The sequence below is a fragment of the Mauremys mutica genome, chromosome 8 (genome assembly GCF_020497125.1).
Source record: "Mauremys mutica isolate MM-2020 ecotype Southern chromosome 8, ASM2049712v1, whole genome shotgun sequence".
Lineage (NCBI taxonomy): Eukaryota > Metazoa > Chordata > Testudines > Geoemydidae > Mauremys > Mauremys mutica.
In genome coordinates, this window is record NC_059079.1 from 44,941,426 (window position 1) to 44,960,623 (window position 19,198).

At 45.0% G+C, this 19,198-nt stretch overlaps 1 protein-coding gene across 2 annotated transcripts in view; it reads left to right on the forward strand.

The window, feature by feature from the left end:
- Positions 1 to 19,198, forward strand: part of DENND1B (DENN domain containing 1B) — a 268,816-nt gene that overhangs the window by 100,646 nt on the left and 148,972 nt on the right. For both annotated transcript variants that reach the window (XM_045028045.1, XM_045028046.1), the window contains exon 4: positions 9,011 to 9,060. In XM_045028045.1, the coding sequence (XP_044883980.1) occupies positions 9,011 to 9,060 (50 nt within the window). The remainder of the gene's footprint in view (positions 1 to 9,010; positions 9,061 to 19,198) is intronic.

Genomic DNA, 19,198 nt, shown 5'->3' on the forward strand with positions numbered 1-19,198 from the left:
ATCTTCTAGTCTGAGCACTGAGTCCCACTGGGTAGATAGAAAGATTAACCCAAATAATCTATACAGAAGCCTCTGGAACCCCATAACAGGGCCGGCTCCAGGCACCAGCATTCCAAGCTGGTGCTTGGGTCGGCAGTCCCTGTTGTTTTGCCCCCAAGCAGCGCGCCGAATTGCTGCCGGAGGCGGGGTGGGTGGGCAGTCCGTGTGCCCTAAGGGCGGCAGGTGCGTTTCCGTGGTGAGGGCAATTCGGCAGCAGCTTCTATGTTTAGCTGTCTGGGGCGGCTTCAGCTAAACATAGAAGCTTCTGCCGAATTGCCGCTGCCGCGGAAACGCGCCTGCCACCCTAAGGGCACACGGACTGCTCCTGTCCGTGGTGGCAATTCCGCGCGCTGCTTGGGGTGGCAAAAACTGTAGAGCCGGCCCTGTCCCATAAGATTGGGTCCCTAATCCATTAACTATTGGATTTACAAAACTTTTCTTAAACATTACCTGAATATATTGTCTCATACTAAAGAATTAGAATTTATAATCCCTATTCCATGGTGAAATATCTTTGAGCTATAATGTATCTTAATTAAAACTCTTTAGATAGATGTTTTCCTGAAAAAGCATTTTATCAAAAAAATCTGATTTAAATAAAAAAAATACTGATTTTTATCCACCCTGCATTCTAGTCTGTTTATTCCTTCATGGTACCTGGTCTGAATAGGGAGAGCATTCAGAGCGCAGGAGAGACAGTCACTCTGCTTTAGTATCCTGTGCCTGGTACCACAGTGGCTCCTGACCACTGGGAGGAGCAATTGTAGGGCAAGTGCAGTTCTGCCTTGGCAGCCTGGGCTGGAACATACTCAGTGTAGGCGGAGTCTCTGTGGAATTTAGTTTCCAAAGTCTAACAAATCTCTAATGACCATGTACAAACAGATTTTTCAGAGGCCCACAATTTGGTGGTATGGCAAGAGTGATTAGGTTATTTTTATTTTCCTCAAAATTTCAGTGGGCTGTTCTTATTCTTTTTTTGTTTTTAAAATAAATTACTATTTCAATAAAAGCATTTCCTTTTGAGATAAAATTATCCCTTTTTAGGGTTGGATTTGTAGAAAAAGCAATCACTTAGTTTTTTTCATGTATCTTTTGCCCAGATTCACACAGATGATTGTTAAAGGACAATGTTACGAATCATTCTCTGTTTGGTAGCATTGTACCAAACTTAAAGAAAAATGCAAATTAGTGCCCTAATATTTGAAAATATGGGGAAAAGTGTGTTTCCCTTTTTCTGTTCGTTTTATATATTAAACCAGGGATCGGCAACCTTTGGCACACGGCTCGCCAGGGTAAGCACCCTGGCGGGCCAGGCCGGTTTGTTTACCTGCCACATCTGCAGGTTCAGCTGATTGTGGCTCCCCACTGGCTGCAGTTCGCCGCTCCAGCCAGTGGAGGCTGCGGGAAGCGGTGTGAGCCGCGTGCCAAAGGTTGCCGATCCCTGTATTAAACCATCCATCCATAGAATGACATTTTTAAAAAAAATCGTAAAATGTACGAGCCTTTTGAGTAAACTTGGTACATTATTACCATTACTTCTGGGCAGTGGTGCAGCTGCGGTTTGTATGTTCAGTTGTATGTTCAGTTCAGTTGTGGCTGACTTTTGGCTTCTGAGTCCCACCTCTGTACTGACAGCTTTCTTTTGTGGCATCCTCTGTGCCACTAGAGACTATTGTCTTCCTTTTGGCTAGGCAGCTGGGACTCCTCCCTCCTGCTGGTTCCCTAACTAGTCTGTGCCCCAATGCTTTGCAAAGCAAAGAGAGGAGCCACGATGTGGAAACTTAACTCTGAATTTCCAGATTTCAGACCTTTTGGTTTTTCCATACATGTAATCTAAATTCTGGAATTTCCTGGCTTTCAAGGATTTAATTTGGATTTTTTAATGTTTTAATATTTTAGCAGAAGTAAATGATGATGTCTTTGAAATATAACAAAAGGGTTTTTTTTTTGTGCTGGGAATTATCTGATAAGGTGTACTGAGACCTTATCTCTGTACTATTAACAGTGTCACTAACTATCCCGCTTTCATAGAACAGTGCAGTAGTCTGACCAGTGCATTTCTCTTGCATGCAGAAATTGTCAGTTTGGGCTAAATAGCTCTCTTCCTTCATCTTTCCACTGCTAGGGGATATTTTTATGATTCTCTCTTCTCTGCTCTCCTTTTGTTAAGTTCATGCTGCTCTCTGCTCTGTGTGTGTCTCATACAGAGGGGGTGACTGAGAAGCCAGCAGAGAGAGATCAGAGAGAGGATTGAGCTGCCTGGCTTTGCATTGGCCGTCTTATGTGGCAGTATCAGGATTTCACTCTCCTAGGGGCTTAATGGTGAAGGGCTCAGATGTGAGAAGTTTGGCCTTGATCCAGCAAAGAACTTAAGTATTTGCTTAACTTTAAGCATCTGAATAATCTCACTGATGTCAATGGATCAGGCCCAGGTGCTTAGCACAATAACAGCCTTCAGTGTGTTTTTTTTTAAATGGTCAAAGGAGGAATAAAAAACATGATAGGAACTTGGAAGAAGTTTGAATGGGTCCCAAGAAAGGAGAAAATTGGGAGTTGGAGGGAAAGAGACCTGAGGGAGTTCCAAGAGGGGAAAGAGCTCAGGGGTAGGAAGAGCAAAGGAAACACCACCAGGATGACACCCAAACAGGGCCTTTTACAGTGGAGAAAGAGAGAAACAGGGAATGCAAGGAGGAAGCAAGGAAGAATTGAGAGAAAAAAACAGGTGAGATGTACTGGAATACAGGAGAGAACAAAGAGCAGGACCTAACTAGCAGCAGCTGTATTCAGCAACATGGGAAAAAGCAAGGAGGTACAAAATAGAATGGGATGGATGTGTAAGAGGTAAAGGATTCAGAGAAGAGGAGTTGCTTCCTTTCGAAAAAGGGAAAAGGAGGTACAGGAAAATGAAAGAGAGTTTAAAAAAAAAAGATTGAGGGAAAAAAAGCCTTAGGAAGAAATGAGAAAAGGAAAAATAACATGTCGAGAAAGAAAAAGGAAATAACGAAATAGAATAAGTGAGGGGGTAGTGGGGAAAGAAGACGTAAAAAACCTGTCACTTCTAAGTTAGTGATTTATATTTATGCTCCTATATGTGATAATATTTCCCTAGCAGATGTCCTATCTCTCCGCAAGTTTATGGGGATGGTTAGTTATTTTGAGCACCTGTTATATGAAGATTGTTGGCTATCTTATCTCAGTTCTGTAGTTAAATAATTGGTGTTGTCATGGTTGCTACTTTTAAAAAAAAATATTTCTCCCCCTCCCCTGGGCAATTCTGAAATGTTTCTGGAGTGGACCTAGTGTACCTGTCTCTTGATGTAGGATTAATCCCTTCTTCCTAAAAGGACACATTCTCTTTTCTATTCCTCTGCTTATAATTAGGGTGGTGACCTAGTTGAGGGTCTGCTTGCTTTCTTGAGGCCCAGTCTTGTGTTGTGGATCATACACCGAACCAGCTGGAATGGTATTGTTCCTTTTTTTTAAAAAGAAAAAAAGTTTGAACTAAATGGGAAAATGGATTTTCTGCCTCTGATGAAGTTCAGTTCTGGATACATAAAGCATCCCTGCTAGGAAAGATAGAGGTGCTTCTAAAAAGCCAGTCATCCCTGCCCCCAACCCTCATCCATCCCATTAAAATACACCAGATTGTACATACTAGCAGCATATATTATAAAAAGAAAAATAAATAAATTTGTCTGATGGTATACCTGCAAATCCTCACCCAACACATTTTAAAAGTTACTCAGTTCAAACACTGTGCTGTACCAAGTAACTTGCTTAGTATAGTTTTAAAGAATCAAGTACAAAGAATTCTAGCGAGTTCACCACACTCAAATTTGGTGTAGTATTAGGCCTTGTCTATGTGGGAAAAAATTTTCAGTTATACTGGTGTAGTTAAACTCCTTCCAAAGTGTCATAAAGCTGGAAAAAGGCACTCTTAGTGGAATGAGAGTGTTTACATAGTGGGTTTTGCTGGTAAAACTATATTGGTTTAAATTCACACCTAAGCTACATTGGTATGACTTTCCCATGTAGATAGCACCTTAGTCTCCATTCATTTATAGTTAGGCGCCAGTGTTTTTTGTGTAAAGAAAAATATAAATATAAATATAAATTTGTACATTTCCCAAGTTACCTTTTCCCGTTCTGGTATATAAGCATTATTGTTTAATGTAATAGTCTCTCCTTTCAAGTTGGTAAATCAACTATCAAAATTCCATTATGCATTTCAGACTCCAACTTTCGGAATATGACACAATTTGAACTTTTTTGTTTATAGAGGATCATAAATCTGCTTTTTAGGATAAGATTGGGGTGAGCAAAGAATGTATCCTACAAAACCTTTATGAAAATGTATTGTATAGACATTATGAGTGAAATCCTGGCTCTGTTGAAGTCAATAGGAGTCTTGCCATTGACTTAAATAAGGCCAGGATTTCACACTATATTTTTAGCCATTTGTGGTGTTCTGGTTGGGAAGGGGATATTGAACAACATTTTAGTACTTTTAGTGTCTGACCAAAAGAAAATATGATTAATCTATTCTTGATGATTTTTTTTACACAAAATGAAGATTAATTAAAGTAGGATTTTGCATTTCTGAGTATTGATCTGTGTAAGTTAATGAAAATCTACTTCTCTTTGATGATGACTGTAATTTTTAAAATTCAAGCCTTGTCCTTCCTAACTAGTAATGAATAAGGTTACATTTTAGTCACAGGTATTTTTAGTAAAAGTCATGGACAGGTTATGGGCAGTAAACAAAAATTCACAGCCCGTGACCTGTCCATGACTTGTACTATATACTCCTAACTAAAACTTGGGCCGAGTGGCCATAGGTGCTCTGGGAGGGCAGGCCGGGGCCACCACGGGTGCTGGGGTGAGGCAGGCAGCAGCTCCCCAGAAATGGCCGGCATGTCCCTGCAGCTCCTAGTGGGAGGGAGGGCTGGAGGGCTTCAGGTTGCTTCCCCCACCACGAGCGCTGGCTCCGCAGCTCCTATTGGCTGGGAACTGCAGCCAATGAGAATACCACCTAGAGCTCCCTAGGAGGTGCAGGGACATACCAGCCGGTTTCTGGGCGCCCCCCCCCAAGGTAAGCGCTGTCCTGCACCCCAACCCACTGCCCCAGCACCGAGTGCCTTCCCACACCCAAACTGCTGCTGCTGCTGCACCGGCTGCTGCAGAAGTCATGGAGATCATGGAAAATCACAGAATCTGTGACTTCTGTGACCTCCGTGACAGACACACAACCTTAGTAATGAATGTGATGCCAGTCATCTAACCGAAAGAACAGACCAGTAATATTTTTCAAAAGCAATGCCGTGAGTTGGCAGGAGATTTCCTACAACAGATGGTCATCATCACCTGTGCATTAAACATCATTCTTATATTCCTCAGCTCTACTTTTTTTGGATGATGCATATACCATGGTGATGGATGCCATATAATAGTAACCCAGATAGATAGATGTACAATTAAGCAAGAAAAAGAAAATTATTCTTATATTTCGGGTGCCCGCAGTGGCTTTCTCCACAGAAGCATAGAGATCTATGTTTGTGGGAAAACTGGAGGAATGGTACGGTGTGGTCAGTGAAACTGTGAACTGCCAAGAATTACTGGACTATAACCCCTAGGGCAGGTGCAATATCTGCTACAACATTATATAAATAAATAGACTATGCTGAGATGCTTCATGCCCTGCCTCTGGAATGAGAAAGTGACTTCCATTACCCTTCTGCTTGGGCTTTGCACAGGGGACTGGAATTTCACCCATAGTGTGAGATATTTCAGGAAAATAAATCTACCCTTTTTGTAGTTGAGGGATTTTTGAAGTTTGCATAACTACACTAATGGTTTTGTTAATGTTTGTATGTATATACAGAAAGTTTTCTGAAGAGTGAGGTAGTTGCCTGTTGTTTTAACTACAAAGTTAATTTGCTTATGCAAATATATGAGGTTTCCTATTTTTAAAGGCAACAATGTTATTGCTTTTAGCATTAGGTAATACATTGCAAAATAATTTTATTTCCCAAGTTAAACAGTATATACACTTCTGAAAGCACCCAAATCTACCATTACATGTTCCATAGATTAAAATAATCCACTAGAAGCTAGAATCAAGGATATTTCTTGTGTTTGAAGATTCATGTAACCTTTTCATCAGACAAGAATAAATATTTGTGTTAAACCTTTAAAATGAAAGGGGATATAAATTAGTGTAGTGCTCTTTTTCTAATGAGTACACATCTTTCTGTCCAACAAGCAGGTATGTCTTAGGTGCAGGCCCCTGGAAATGAAGATCGATTAGAAAACGGAGTTCAAGTTTCATTCAGGAGAAAGGGTCACTGTACAATAAGTGTCAATTTTAAATATGTTTTAATACTTAATATGCATGAATCCATGTATAACATGATTATTTACAATTAATACACTCAAACAGTGTTTAGAAGACACCTAGAAAGCATCTTAGATGCATCTTATTTTCCTCCATTTTTAAAATCTGAATAGCACCTGTAATTAAGGGAGAAAACTGAGCCCTGGAAGCTAGGTAGGACTTCCATCTATTGATCTGTGTAAACCCAGCTTACACTGTCAGGGGAGAAGCAGTCAACTGCTGAGCTGCTTTGTCACTGACATAAGCTGAGAGAGGATTTTTTTGTCTATACTGTTTATACACCAGTCTATAGACCTGCTGGCTGGTTGAATTTTAAAGAGTGCGGAGGTTTAAAGACTTGTCCCCTGAGGGATGCTCCTGCCAGTTGGGAAGCGAGCTGAGGCTGTGTTTTGCAGAAGTTGTGTGTGTATGTATGTGTGTGCCGGTCGGGGTGGGGGAGGGGTGGGAGGCAGAGCAATGGCAAAGTACTGTAGTTCATCTGAGTCTCAAAAATGTAATGCAAAATGTACTTTATGTTCTGTTAATATCTTTCTTTTGTTTCCTTCCTTGTGCAGTAATTTTTTTTTTTTAAAAAGCTCCAGTGGGAAACTTAGATGAATATTGGAATTACATTTCCCTCCCTATTTTAAATCAGTTCTGTAGTCACCAAGCAGCAATTAATATTGTTGGTAGTAAGACAAAAATGATGTTTTAAACTAAGATGTATATTAAAAGTGAAAATGGTTGAAGGTGGCAGGGTACATGTGTTGAGCTTTATTACCTGAGGACACAAAATTTAAAAATTAATTTATTTCTTTGACAGAAGAAAATTAAAATTTTGTGAGCCTGAAAGAATGATCTATTTGAAAATTAATACGTTACAAGTTTGGACTGTTTTTTTCTTTAGTTTGTGGGGTTTTTTTAATTGCTTTTTTTCTACTTTATGTGTTTGTGTGTGTATGTTTTATTCCCTGCAATTTCCACATTGGCCCTTTGCTGCCAGCCAAAACTGAGACTGAACAGCAGTCTCTTTGGAGAATATTATATGTGCTACTACATAGAAAGAGATTTTCCATAATCAAGAGAATTAGTATCCTTCCCCAAAACACAGCATATTACTTTCATCCCATTCTTTATCTCTGTTATCACTTACGGTGAGAATCCCAAAGCTGCTCCAGAACTCAGGGACAATAGGCTTTCTCATTCTTACTGTATGTACTAAGGTAGTGGTCTATCAGGACACACACTAAATCCTTGAAAAAAGGTATAAACATTTCACTCATGCAATGTTTACAAAGTTTTAAAATATACAGACCTTGCTGGTTAATATATTAATATTTTTCCATGTATGTTTTACACTGTGTAAAACCAGGCAAATACTTAAGGTAAGGTACGCATTCAGTGCAGTGCACAGGAATTTAACTGCATGACTTTCAGTATATGGTAGTTGCTGTCCCATCCTGCAAAGTGCTCAGCATTCTTTCACTTGAGTGAGTTTTGAGAGTTTGCAGCACCTCGGAGGATCACCCTTGGCACTGGAAGTTTGGAACCTGCACACTCAATCCTGCAAACACTCAGTGGGATGACTGATATGGGTATCTTTACATGCAGAAGTGCTTGCAGGTTTGGTATAGTAAGCAAGTGCTGCACATCACTGACCCAACTACATTTCATCATCAACAACCTTCCCCCTAAGTTTAAACATTTCACAGAGGACTTGTTTTCCCAACTGGTTTGCTGGAAGCAAGAAAATAAATACAGTTTTTGGATCTTGTAAGATCAGTGTTATACATTTATTCAGATTTTCTGACAGCTGATCTGTTAGCTCTGATTTTTCTAGAGAGGTCTTGTACTTCTTAAAAACATTAGGACATTTTTTATATTTTAATTAACACATTTTATTTGCCACTAAACAGCTTCTTAAATAAAAATGTGCAGAAAAGAAACACAGTATCCATTACATGATGGTCTGAACACTGCAGGAATGGTCTTACTTTTAATTAATTAATGAGGTTTGCTTGTGAAAGCCTTACTGCTGTACTGAAGAAATAACCATATAAATTTCTACTTTGTACCAACAGAAGATTTTCATCTTTTTCAGCATTTGACTATGAAACACATATAGAGTTGTTATACCTCTCAGTGATTCATTCTGTTGCCAACTTCATTCCCTTTTCTCTGCCTGCATTTTAATTGAAACAACATTTGTATTTTTGAGCCAGGATCTGTCAGAAGTCCCTGTGGCTAGTCTGTGGTACAAGTAGCAGCAGACGTGGCTTACCCATATGGTGCAGTGCTTCTTGTAAAATCCATATGGCCTTGTTGAAGGGAATCCCAGCGGGGATGTGAAGGGTGTTAATACCCTTCAGGCCAGGCCTTTCCCTCCTGGGGCTTCTATGGCATTGTCTTTGCAATCTGCCAAAGCACAAACTTAATTCCTTTTTAATAATCAATTATTTCAGTCCAGGAACGTGTGCTATATTTCTTGCAACCAAATATTTCTTTAAAATGGTTTTTCTAGCAAACAGTATAGCAGAAATACTTAAATAAAATGTCATTTTAAAATCCTAACATTATTTCTTTAATCTGTATTTACAGGAGGTGCTGCAGAGTGTGCCGAAGTTCTGCTTTCCCTTTGACGTTGAAAGGTTTGTGGTACAGTGATCATTTAAAATATTTAACTCAATGTATTCTAAATTATATATCTGTTTAGTGAAAATGAAAATAACTTTTTGAAAGTCTAGACTTAAAGAAATAAGAGCAAAACAAAATGCGTTGCATCCTCTGGTCTTGCACCTGGAGGTGAAAGAATAAACACTAAACATTTTTTCCTTTGTTCTCCAAGTATGTATTTAGGCACTAGTAGAAAAATATTACAGTATAATACACCCTTGCTACGATTTTAAGAATTCTCTTTTGATATAAAGCTGCATCCTGGCTCCCAACTTCCTCCAGCCCAATTGTAAACACCATCTGTGTAATATAAAGATACAAGATAGTTAGTTTCCTCCCAATATCAGCTTTAAAGAAATGGTGCAATATACCAGAATATAAAAATTCACTGTGCAGTTTTAAAAATAACCCACAATTTGTGTTTCACCTTATATAAGAATTAAAAGAACTTCAATTACATGCCAGTAACTGAATGTGCACGGGCAGCAACGGATTTTTCTGAGGGTAGATTCAAGACCTTTGTTTGTAAATGGTAGTTCACCTTCCTGATATCAGTTTTAGTGTGGCTTCCGCATATCAGTTGTTACTCATTTCAAATGTTCGTACAAGATATTTTTTTATAAGCTCCAAATATTTATTTTACTTCATCAAAATGTTTGATAATGAGTTTAATGATTATTAATTTAACCAATTCTGTAGATTTGTAGTTTGGAAAATTCACATTGTGTCTGTCCGTGAGTCAGTTGATATTGTGTTACTGGTAGAAGCTTGGTTTGTACAATTAATGAATGTGCACCCAGCTAGCCTTCAGATCTCGCTGGTCTCAATGGTATTAGCATCAGTTGCATGACGGGATTCGAGGAGAAAGGCCCCCAAAGATGTTACAATTTAGGAAACAGAAGACAGGAAAACTAATGCGTATGTGGTAGCGAAGAAGGGCTTGGAAGAGAAGCCAGGTGCAACATAAAACCTCACAAATACATGTTATCTGATAGTAAACTTGGTCACCTAACCTCTTCGATGTTGCGCTTCAGTTGAGTTGTTTGGCTTTTGAACTGGTTAAACACATAATCCCTTATACAAGTTTTATGACTCAGCCAACACTGTTGATAATGTTTTATATTCGTGCATTAAAGCCTTTACATTCTTGTGCTTACAATATGTACTGGCTCTATGAGCTAAGATCAAGTGTAAGTAGTCTCTTGGTCTATCCAAGGCCGCGATCAAGTGTCTTGATGTTTTTGGTCTTTTGGCCTCGAGATGAAAACCTTGTCTGTGTCTCTTGGACCTTGAAGTGAAAAAATTATCTAAGTTATATCTGTTTCAAGTTGATAGTGAAGGTGCAGCATGGAAATCAAATTTGATGATGACAGAAGCAGGTAAGGTTCTGTTGCTGCCATCCAGTGGCACAAACTTAGTCAGTAGCAGTAGATAAATGATTTCTACAAATTGCTGTGTGTGATTGTTAGCTATTAACAGGCAAAGCAATGTCTGTAGTTTAGGTTACCTAGCGTTTTCATTTTAAAGGCTCTTTTCAGTTTACTGTTTTCTCAAAGTTTTACCTGTTGGGCTGAGATTTGGTAGGTGTGCTCTGTGCAGGAGTGAGGAAAAGAAGCATTTATTTTTGCTAAGAAAATTTTGTTGTTTGTTTGTTTTTAAATGGCTGTAATGCCCAAATACAAGATAATGGAAATTTGAAATTTGGCAGGGACATATTCTCTAGGTCATAGATGTGCTAATGATTGGTTTGGTGGGTTTAATTTGGACAAGTTATAAAGATTTTAAATGTTCATTTTGTGCGTATATGCTGGTTTATTCTAGCCCTAAAACTAAGGAACTCCCAAACTTTCTTCTGACAATGTACACACATGATTATCTAAACCTAGTAAAAAATTTTAAAAATGGAAATCCATAAAAAAGTAGATTAATAATTTTTAAAGTTACAAAGGTAAGCTCTCTGAAGTCTGGAAATGACAAGGCACCCTGCACATCCTACATGTTATGATGAAGTCTTAATTGTGTGATCACATATTACATCTTTCCACAGGACACCTTCCTAATTCTGTGCACAAACTGGACAGTGAATAAGGCAAAGCTATGTAGTGAATTGGGCTGGGTCCAGAACATCTTGCCCTATTCACCATACTAGTTGTATGATTTGTCAGAAATGAAATAAGAGCCTGCAAGAAAGGGAAGATAAAGGTAGTAGTCTGGGATCTATCTGATGTGGGTTCTATTTCTGCCTCTGCCACAGGTTTCCTGTATGATCTTGAACTTACTCTTTGTTCCTCAGTTTGGGATTTATAAAATGGTGATAATATTTGTCAGCCTGTTAGTAGTGATGTGAAGATAAATTATTCAAGGTGTGTGAGGCTCTCAGATACTTAATGAAAACCCTGGGAAAGCCTATAAAAAGTTGAGTGCTGCAATCTTAATGTTCTTTTGATGTAACATTTTTTGTATTTACTATTTAAAGTTGTTTTCCTGGACAGAAACTCCACATGGTAAACTTTTACATAGTGACCTAGTCACCTCAAAGAAAGGTCATTGTTTTGAAGATGTTTTGTTTTGAGAGCATCCCATGAACTTTTACTGTGTTGGCAAGTGTAACTAAGGCCTGGTCTACACTAGGACTTTAATTCGAATTTAGCAGCGTTAATTCGAACTAACCGCTCAACCGTCCACACCAGGAAGCCATTTAATTCAAACTAGAGGGCTCTTTAGTTCGAATTTGGTACTCCACCCCGACAGGTGGAGTAACGCTAAATTCGACATGGCTAGCTCGAATTAGGCTAGGTGTGGATGCAAATCGAACTTAGTAGCTCCGGGAGCCATCCCACAGTGCACCACTCTGTTGACGCTCTGGACAGCAGTCCGAGCTTCGATGCTCTGAGCAGCCACACAGGAAACGACCCGGGAAAATTTGAATTCCTTTTCCTTTCTGGACAGTTAGAATCTCATTTCGTGGTTGGACATCGGGGCGAGCTCAGCAGCACCGGCAGCAATGCAGAGCTCTCCAGCAGAGGAGTTCATGTAATCTCTGAATAGAAAGAGGGACCCGGCATAGACTGAACGGGAACTCTTGGATCTGATCGGTGTGTGGGGCGAGGAGTCTGTGCTTTCGGAGCTGCGCTCCAACAAACGGAATGCAAAGACCTACGAGAAGGTCTCCAAAGCCATGATCCAGACAGAGGATACAGCCGTCATGCAACGCATCGCCGCATGAAAACCAAGGACCCCAGACAAGGCTACCAAAAAATCAAAGCGGCAAACGGACGCTACGGAGCCTGCCACCACTGCCCCACCAGTGACCATGGACTCTGATGATGGGACAGTGTCGACGGACAGTTCCTCGACGATGTTCACGGACGGGGAAGATGAGGAAGTGTTTGTGGAGGACGAGGCAGGCGAGAGCGCTTACAACGCTGGTTTCCCCGACAGCCAGGATCTATTCATCACCGTCACGGAGATCCCCTACCAACCCTCCCCGGCCATGAACCCGGATCCTGAATCAGGGGAAGGAGCAGTCGGTAAGTGCTTTAACCATGTTAACTTTTATTCTTAATATAACAGGAATCTGAAGTGTGTGAGAAGGAGGTCTCTCTATATATGGTGATAGAACAGAAATCCTCCTGGGAGATCTCCACAAAGCTCTCCTTCCGTTAATCGATAAGCATCAGCAGGAGGTTTCTGGGGAGAGCTGCCTTATTGGGTGCTCCGTGATAGCACCCTTTTCCGCGTGAGGCTTTCATGCGGTATTCAGGGAGCATTGCCTCCCTGAGCACGGCTGCATCGGTCCGTGGTTCGTGATAGATTTCACGCAGCATGCGCTCTCTATCTCCTTCATTGCCTGTCCTCACGGTGATCTTGCTAGGAGACTCATGCATCTAAGTAGTGGAATTACTGTTATGGTGCGCCTGGTCCAAAGTATTTTTAATAAATCCACGGACAGACGGCATAGCACAGACTCAGCACGCAGCTGCGTGACGAGCGTAACGGAAAGCCAAAGAATCAAATGGACGCTCATGGAGGGAGGGGGGAATGAGGACGCAAGGTATCCCACAGTTCCTGCTGTCTCCGAAAATCATTTGCATTCTTGGATGAGCTCCAAATGCTTCTATGGTAAAACACCGTGTCCGCGTTGGTTCAGGGCACAGCTCTGCAATTTACGCACCCCCCCTGAACCCGAGAAGTTAAAGGGAAATCAATCCTCTGTTGACTCGTTTACATGTCACCGTATCTTTACTGAATGCTGCAGATAGATGCGATGCTGCAGCACTCAACACCGATATCCTTGCTCCCCCCCCCCCGCCATGGGTGGCTGACGGTACAATACGATTGATACCCGTCGTCATCGTCAGCCTATTGGCACATGGGGCAGTGCAAAAGGGCTGGTAACCATGCCGACTAGCATCAGTAAGGTCAATCAAGGGCGCCTGTCCCTAATTTTTCATGGCAGATGGTGCAATATGGCTGGTAACCGTCCTCATCATTGCAACAGGGGGCTGAGCTCCATCAGCCCCCACCCTTCATTGTAAATAAAAGATTCAGTTGCCCCTGGACTAGCAGAGGGATGATGGGCTCCTTCATCCACACTCCTTAATGTCCTGCCTGGACTATCATTGCAGCTGGAGGCTTCCTTCCACTCATTTCTCACAAACAAGTCACTGTGTCTTATTCCTGCATTCTTTATTACTTCATCACACAAGTGGGGGGACAATGCTATGGTAGCCCAGGAAGGCTGGGGTAAGAACGGAATGAACAGGTGGTGTTGTTGCAGGAGCACCCCCTGTGAATAGCATACAGCTCATAATTTATGCAGGATCGGACACAGAGCAGCTGTGCTCTCTGGTTCTATGATACAGTGGTTCTCTAGTACACTTGCCCATATTCTAGGCAGGACTGATTCTATTTTTAGATACCAAAAAGGAGGGATTGACTCAGGGAGTCATTCCCAATTTTGGCTTTTGCGCCCCTGGCTGATCGGCCAGGGGCACTTATGACAGCACCAAATGGTGCAGTGCAAAAGGACAGGTAACCATGACCATCTTATTACCGTCTTCTTACCAATTCATGGTATGGTAGACGGTGCAGTATGCCTGGTAACCATCGCTGCTGTCATGCAAAAGCAAAAGCATGCTGCTGTGCAGCGCTGCTGGCCCGCCTCTGTCAGCGGCATCTAGTACACATACGGTGACATACACCAAATCCAGAACAGGCTCCATGGTTGCCACACTATGGCGTATGCCAGGGCAATTCATGGAAAACGTGCTCAAAATGATTGTCTGCCGTTGCTTTCCCGGAGGAAGGAATGACTGGCGACATTTACCCAGAATCCACCGTGAAAATGATTTGTGCCCTAGCAGGCACAGGGGTCTCAACCCAGAATTCACACAGACAGCCTAGACTCAGTTAATTGTTCGCAAAAAAGAATATTTGCAAGGAATTCACTCCCTGTTTCCCATCTCACAGCTTCCACTGTCTCCAGACCTGACACAGCATCCCCCTCGCAGAGGCTTGCAAAGATTAGGCGGCGAAAGAAAAAGACAAGGGACAAGATGTTCTAGGAACGTATGGGCTGCTACCTAGCAGAGGCGGACCAGCAGAGCCAGTGGAGGGAGACCGTCTCTCCGTGCCAGCGCTCACACAGCGAACGGGAGGAGAGGTGGCGTGAGGAAGACAAGCAGGCGACTGAAACAATGCTTGGACTAGTGAGGGAGCAAACGGACACGCTCAGGCGCCTTGTGGATGTTCTGCAGGACCGCAGGAGGACAGAGACACCCTGCAGTGTATCTGCAACTGCACTCCCCGCCACAAAGTCCCATACCCCCCTCACCGAAAATAATCAGGAGGAGGGGCGGCCGGGGACGTGAATACTGTCACTGCACCACAGCACAGTGCTCAAGTACCCAAAAGCTCTCATACCCTACATTTGCCGAAGTCCTTCACTTCCAGACTCACAGTAGTCCCAATCCCAGTCCCATTCCCTAACTGTCTACTTAATTAATAAAAATGCTTTGCTGTTAATTACTGTTTCCGTTATGTTTTTTCAAAGAAGACTGTGTTTGAATGGGGGGCGTGGGGAAGGAGGTGGTTAATTGCATAGGACAGTCACCTTTCCCAGGGTACAGACACGGGGGCAGGATCAGCAGCGGGTCACACACACGGTGCAGTCAGTAGGCACCCTGGTCGGTATGGGAGGTGGTTTCCAGGATCTGTGTGGGCGGGGGAGATGTGACTTTGCAGCGGGGGAGGGCGGTTACAGATCTTATACAGCGGTCCTTGTCCTGGACCGCTGAGTCACGCAGCTGAGGAATCTGTATCCGTCCTCCTCCACCACAAGGTCACATATCCGCCCGCACACAGAATTCCATAAAGAGGGATGGCAGGCTCCCTTGAAAGAAGCATTCCGGCACTGCGGACCGCTCTAGGAGCAGGAGCCTGTCATTCGTTGAGTTTAGAGGCGGTCTTTACATCACCGCACACCCTACCCAGCACAGTCTGCCTCCCAGTTTCAACCCTTTAACGCAAAGTCATGAATAAAGAAACCTTTGTTAAGTAACAATGGGACATGTATTTTATTTTTACACGTGTGTTGGAAGTGGGGGAAACGGGGTGAACGGGGTATGTAACCGAAGAGGAGAGACAACAGTCAGTGGGTAAAGAAACAGGGGCAGGTTCAGCTTCTCTGTAAAGAAACTGAACAGTCACAGGTCACGCTGCTTGCTGCTCGCTGGTATTTGAAGAGTTCCTTGTCGCTGTCCCAGGCGCCTGTATAGGGCTTCATGAGCAAGTGCATTAGCGGGCAGGCTGGGTCCCCGAGGATGACTATAGGCATCTGCACATCCACAACAGTTATTTCGTGGTCCGGGAAGAAACTACCTTCCTGCAGGTGTCTGAGCAGCGCACAGTTCCTGAAAACACACGCATCATGAACCTTGCCCGGCCACCCGACGTTGATGTTTGCAAAACGTCCCCTATGGTCCCCCAGTGCTTGCAGCACCATTGAAAAGTAGCCCAATTTCTCATCAGCTGACTGTGGAAGAGGTGGACGATAAAGTGCGAGGAGGAGAAAACGGCGATGATCGCAGCGGGCTCCATGCTTGCAGTGCTGTGGCGTCCGCGCTGTCACTGACCAGAAAAGTGCACGAACAGATTGCCCGCAGGCGCTTTCAAGGAGGGAGGGAGGGAGGTTGTGATTGACGGTTCAATGACGACACTTACCCAAAACCACCCTCGACACATTTCTCCCCCCAGCAGGCATTGGGGGCTCTACCCAGCATTCCAATGGGCAGCGGGGACTGCGGGAACTGTGGGATAGCTTCCCACAGTGCACCGCTTCCAAAGTCGACGCTGGCCCCGTGAATGTGGACTCAGAAATTCGAATTAGTGTATTTAGTATGGATACACAAATTCGACTTCATAAGGTCGAATCCACAAATTCGAACTAAGTTGATTCGAAATAGTCTTGTAGTGTAGACAAGGCCTAAGTGTGCCTCAGAGGTGCTAGTCTTGAGGGAAGAAGGTGATAGAAGACTACATTTTTGAGCCAATGGCAGTAGCTTCCTACAGAAAGATTTGATACCTCCTTCCTGAGCCCAGGAGCCCACTCACCCACATAGGCAGAAGCAAATAGAGCTTTTGGATTCAGCACACCCGGTAGGTGGAGTTAGGGAATTTCTAAACATGTTTGCAAATGTGGCATTTTGCTTGGTCACTAGCATTGGGAACTCCATGGCTCAGATAACAAAAGGAATTCGTGTAGATGTATGAAATATCTCATTTGTGTATGTCATGTGACAAACATGAGTGCATTGTCGGATCTGTTATCCAGCACTACATGTATACACCAGATTGTTGTTATCCAGTTGCTCAGAAGTGCTGGACTGTTGCCTTTGGGCCAAATCTTACACCTAGTACAGAGCTTCAGGATACTCCAGACTTCGAGGGAAGATCTGTGTGGAGGTGCAGAGTCTTCATCAGGCCACTAAGCATCAGTAGGGCAACTCTGCAACAGCTTGAGGCTGCAGTAGCCCCAGGTACTCTTACTTCCAACTCTTGCAGGGTTGAGGAATGGCCAGTGGATGACTGTAGTTAGGGACCCAGTGCCCTTGCCCGGCTATTCTTCTTCGAGTGATTGCTCCTATGCATTCCAGTTAGGTGTGCGCGCCGCGTGTGCTCGGCTCTCCGGAACATTTTTACCCTAGCAACTCCGGCGGGCCGGCTGGGCGCCCCCTGGAGTGGTGCCGCTATGGCGCTGGATATATACCCCAGCCGGCCCGTCCGCTCCTCAGTTCCTTCTTACCGCCCGTGACGGCCAGTTGGAACAGTGGAGTGCTCTCTCACCTCCACAGCCCTAGCGTTTCTCCATCTCTTCAGTGTATATAGTTGGTTAACTTAGTTTAGTTGTTAGATTAGTTCAATACGTTTAGTTGTTATAGTATAGTGAGGGAATTAGAGGGGTTAGCCCCTCTTCTTCCACAACCGGTGCGGGCTCATGCCCAAGGCACCGGGGTTTAAGCCCTGCGCGGCTTGCCAGCGGCACATGCCCATCAGCGACCCGCACGACTCCTGCCTGCGCTGCCTCGGGGAATCTCACAGGACAGATAAGTGCCCGATTTGCACGGCGTTTAAGCCGCGCACGAGAAAGGAGCGAGACTCTCGCCTCAAACAGCTCCTTAGGGAGTCGGCACTTCAGCCTCCCGCTCCGTCCCCGGCGGCACCAAAACCGTCCTCGGCGCGCAGCGCACCAGCGGCACCAAGCCGTCCCGGTACCGACGCAGCTAAAGAGTCGCAGATGGCACCGAAGTCCCGGCACCGTTCCCTCTCCCCACCGAGGAAGCAGAAGACGGCGCACTCGACTCCTAAGCCTCCAACTTCGGGACAGCTTACCCAGCCATCACCGGCACCTCCGGCACCAGCTGTGGTAGTGCACAAGCTGTGCACGGTTCCGTTGACTCCGGCACCTCAAGAGCCGTCGAGTCCGGTACCTCCCTGCTCCCCGGTGCCGACCGCGGTCGAGCTGCATCTCCCGTCCACGCCTGAGACATTCGCGACGGCGAGAGAGCTTATTGAGCTCGCAGAGGCACCGAGCCTCCGGCCCCCGGCACCGCCGGTGCGGGCTGTTCAGTCGGTGGGCAAGCCGGCAATGCTGCGGCCCCCGACCCCCGACAGATGGGATGGACGGCGCTCCAAGTCTCGGACCCGGTCCCGATCCAGGAAACGGTCGCCGTCACGCCGATCCCGATCCCGGCACCGATCTCCGTCTCGGTACCGCTCCCCGTCTCGGCACCGGTCGCAGTCCCGGTACCGCTCAGTATCGCGGTACCGGTCGCTCTCCCGGCGACGCTCATGGTCCCGGTCACCGGACCGACGGTACCGTCGGAGGTCCGGCTCCTGGTACCGATCTCGACACCGCGACTCCCGAAGCCGCTCCTGTCACCGCCGATCGAGGTCGCGGTCAGGCTCCCGCTACCGAAGTGGTCGACGGTCCCGATCTCCATCCTGGCACCGTGACGGCCGGCACCGATCCTCGGCACCGTCCGGGGATAAGCTGCTTCCTTCCACGGCGCACTCCATCAGCGCCTCTGCCCCCCCGTGGCCTTCGCGTCAGCCATCCGTCGCCTCCCAGGCAGGCAGCGGGACAGATCTCCGGGCTGCCACGCAGAGCCAGGACCTTGGATCTCAGCAGTGGGGTTTTTGGGTCCCCTGGGCCTACCATGAGCCCCAAGGGCTCCCTTTTCCCCAGCGCCCAGCGGGTGCTGAACGCAGGGTGCCAGAAGCCACGGTGAGCAGGCCTCCCCCAACACCACTGGGGGTGGCCCTGTCACCGTCAGGTCCCGCAGTGCATCCGGGGCACGATACAGCTTCCCAAGCCCCGGAGCAACCACCAGCAGATGTGGTGGTACAGACTCTTTCTTCGTCTTCCTCACCGGATGAGGCGGTGGCGGGTGCCGCTACGGCGGACCCTCCCCCGATTGACCTGTGGGCCCACCAGGACCTTCTTCGCAGGCTGGCGAAAGCTATTAATCTCCCGGTGGCGGAGGTCCCGGAAGACGAAGACCCGGAGACCAACGTCATCGGAGCCGAGGCCCCGATGCGGGTGGCCCTCCC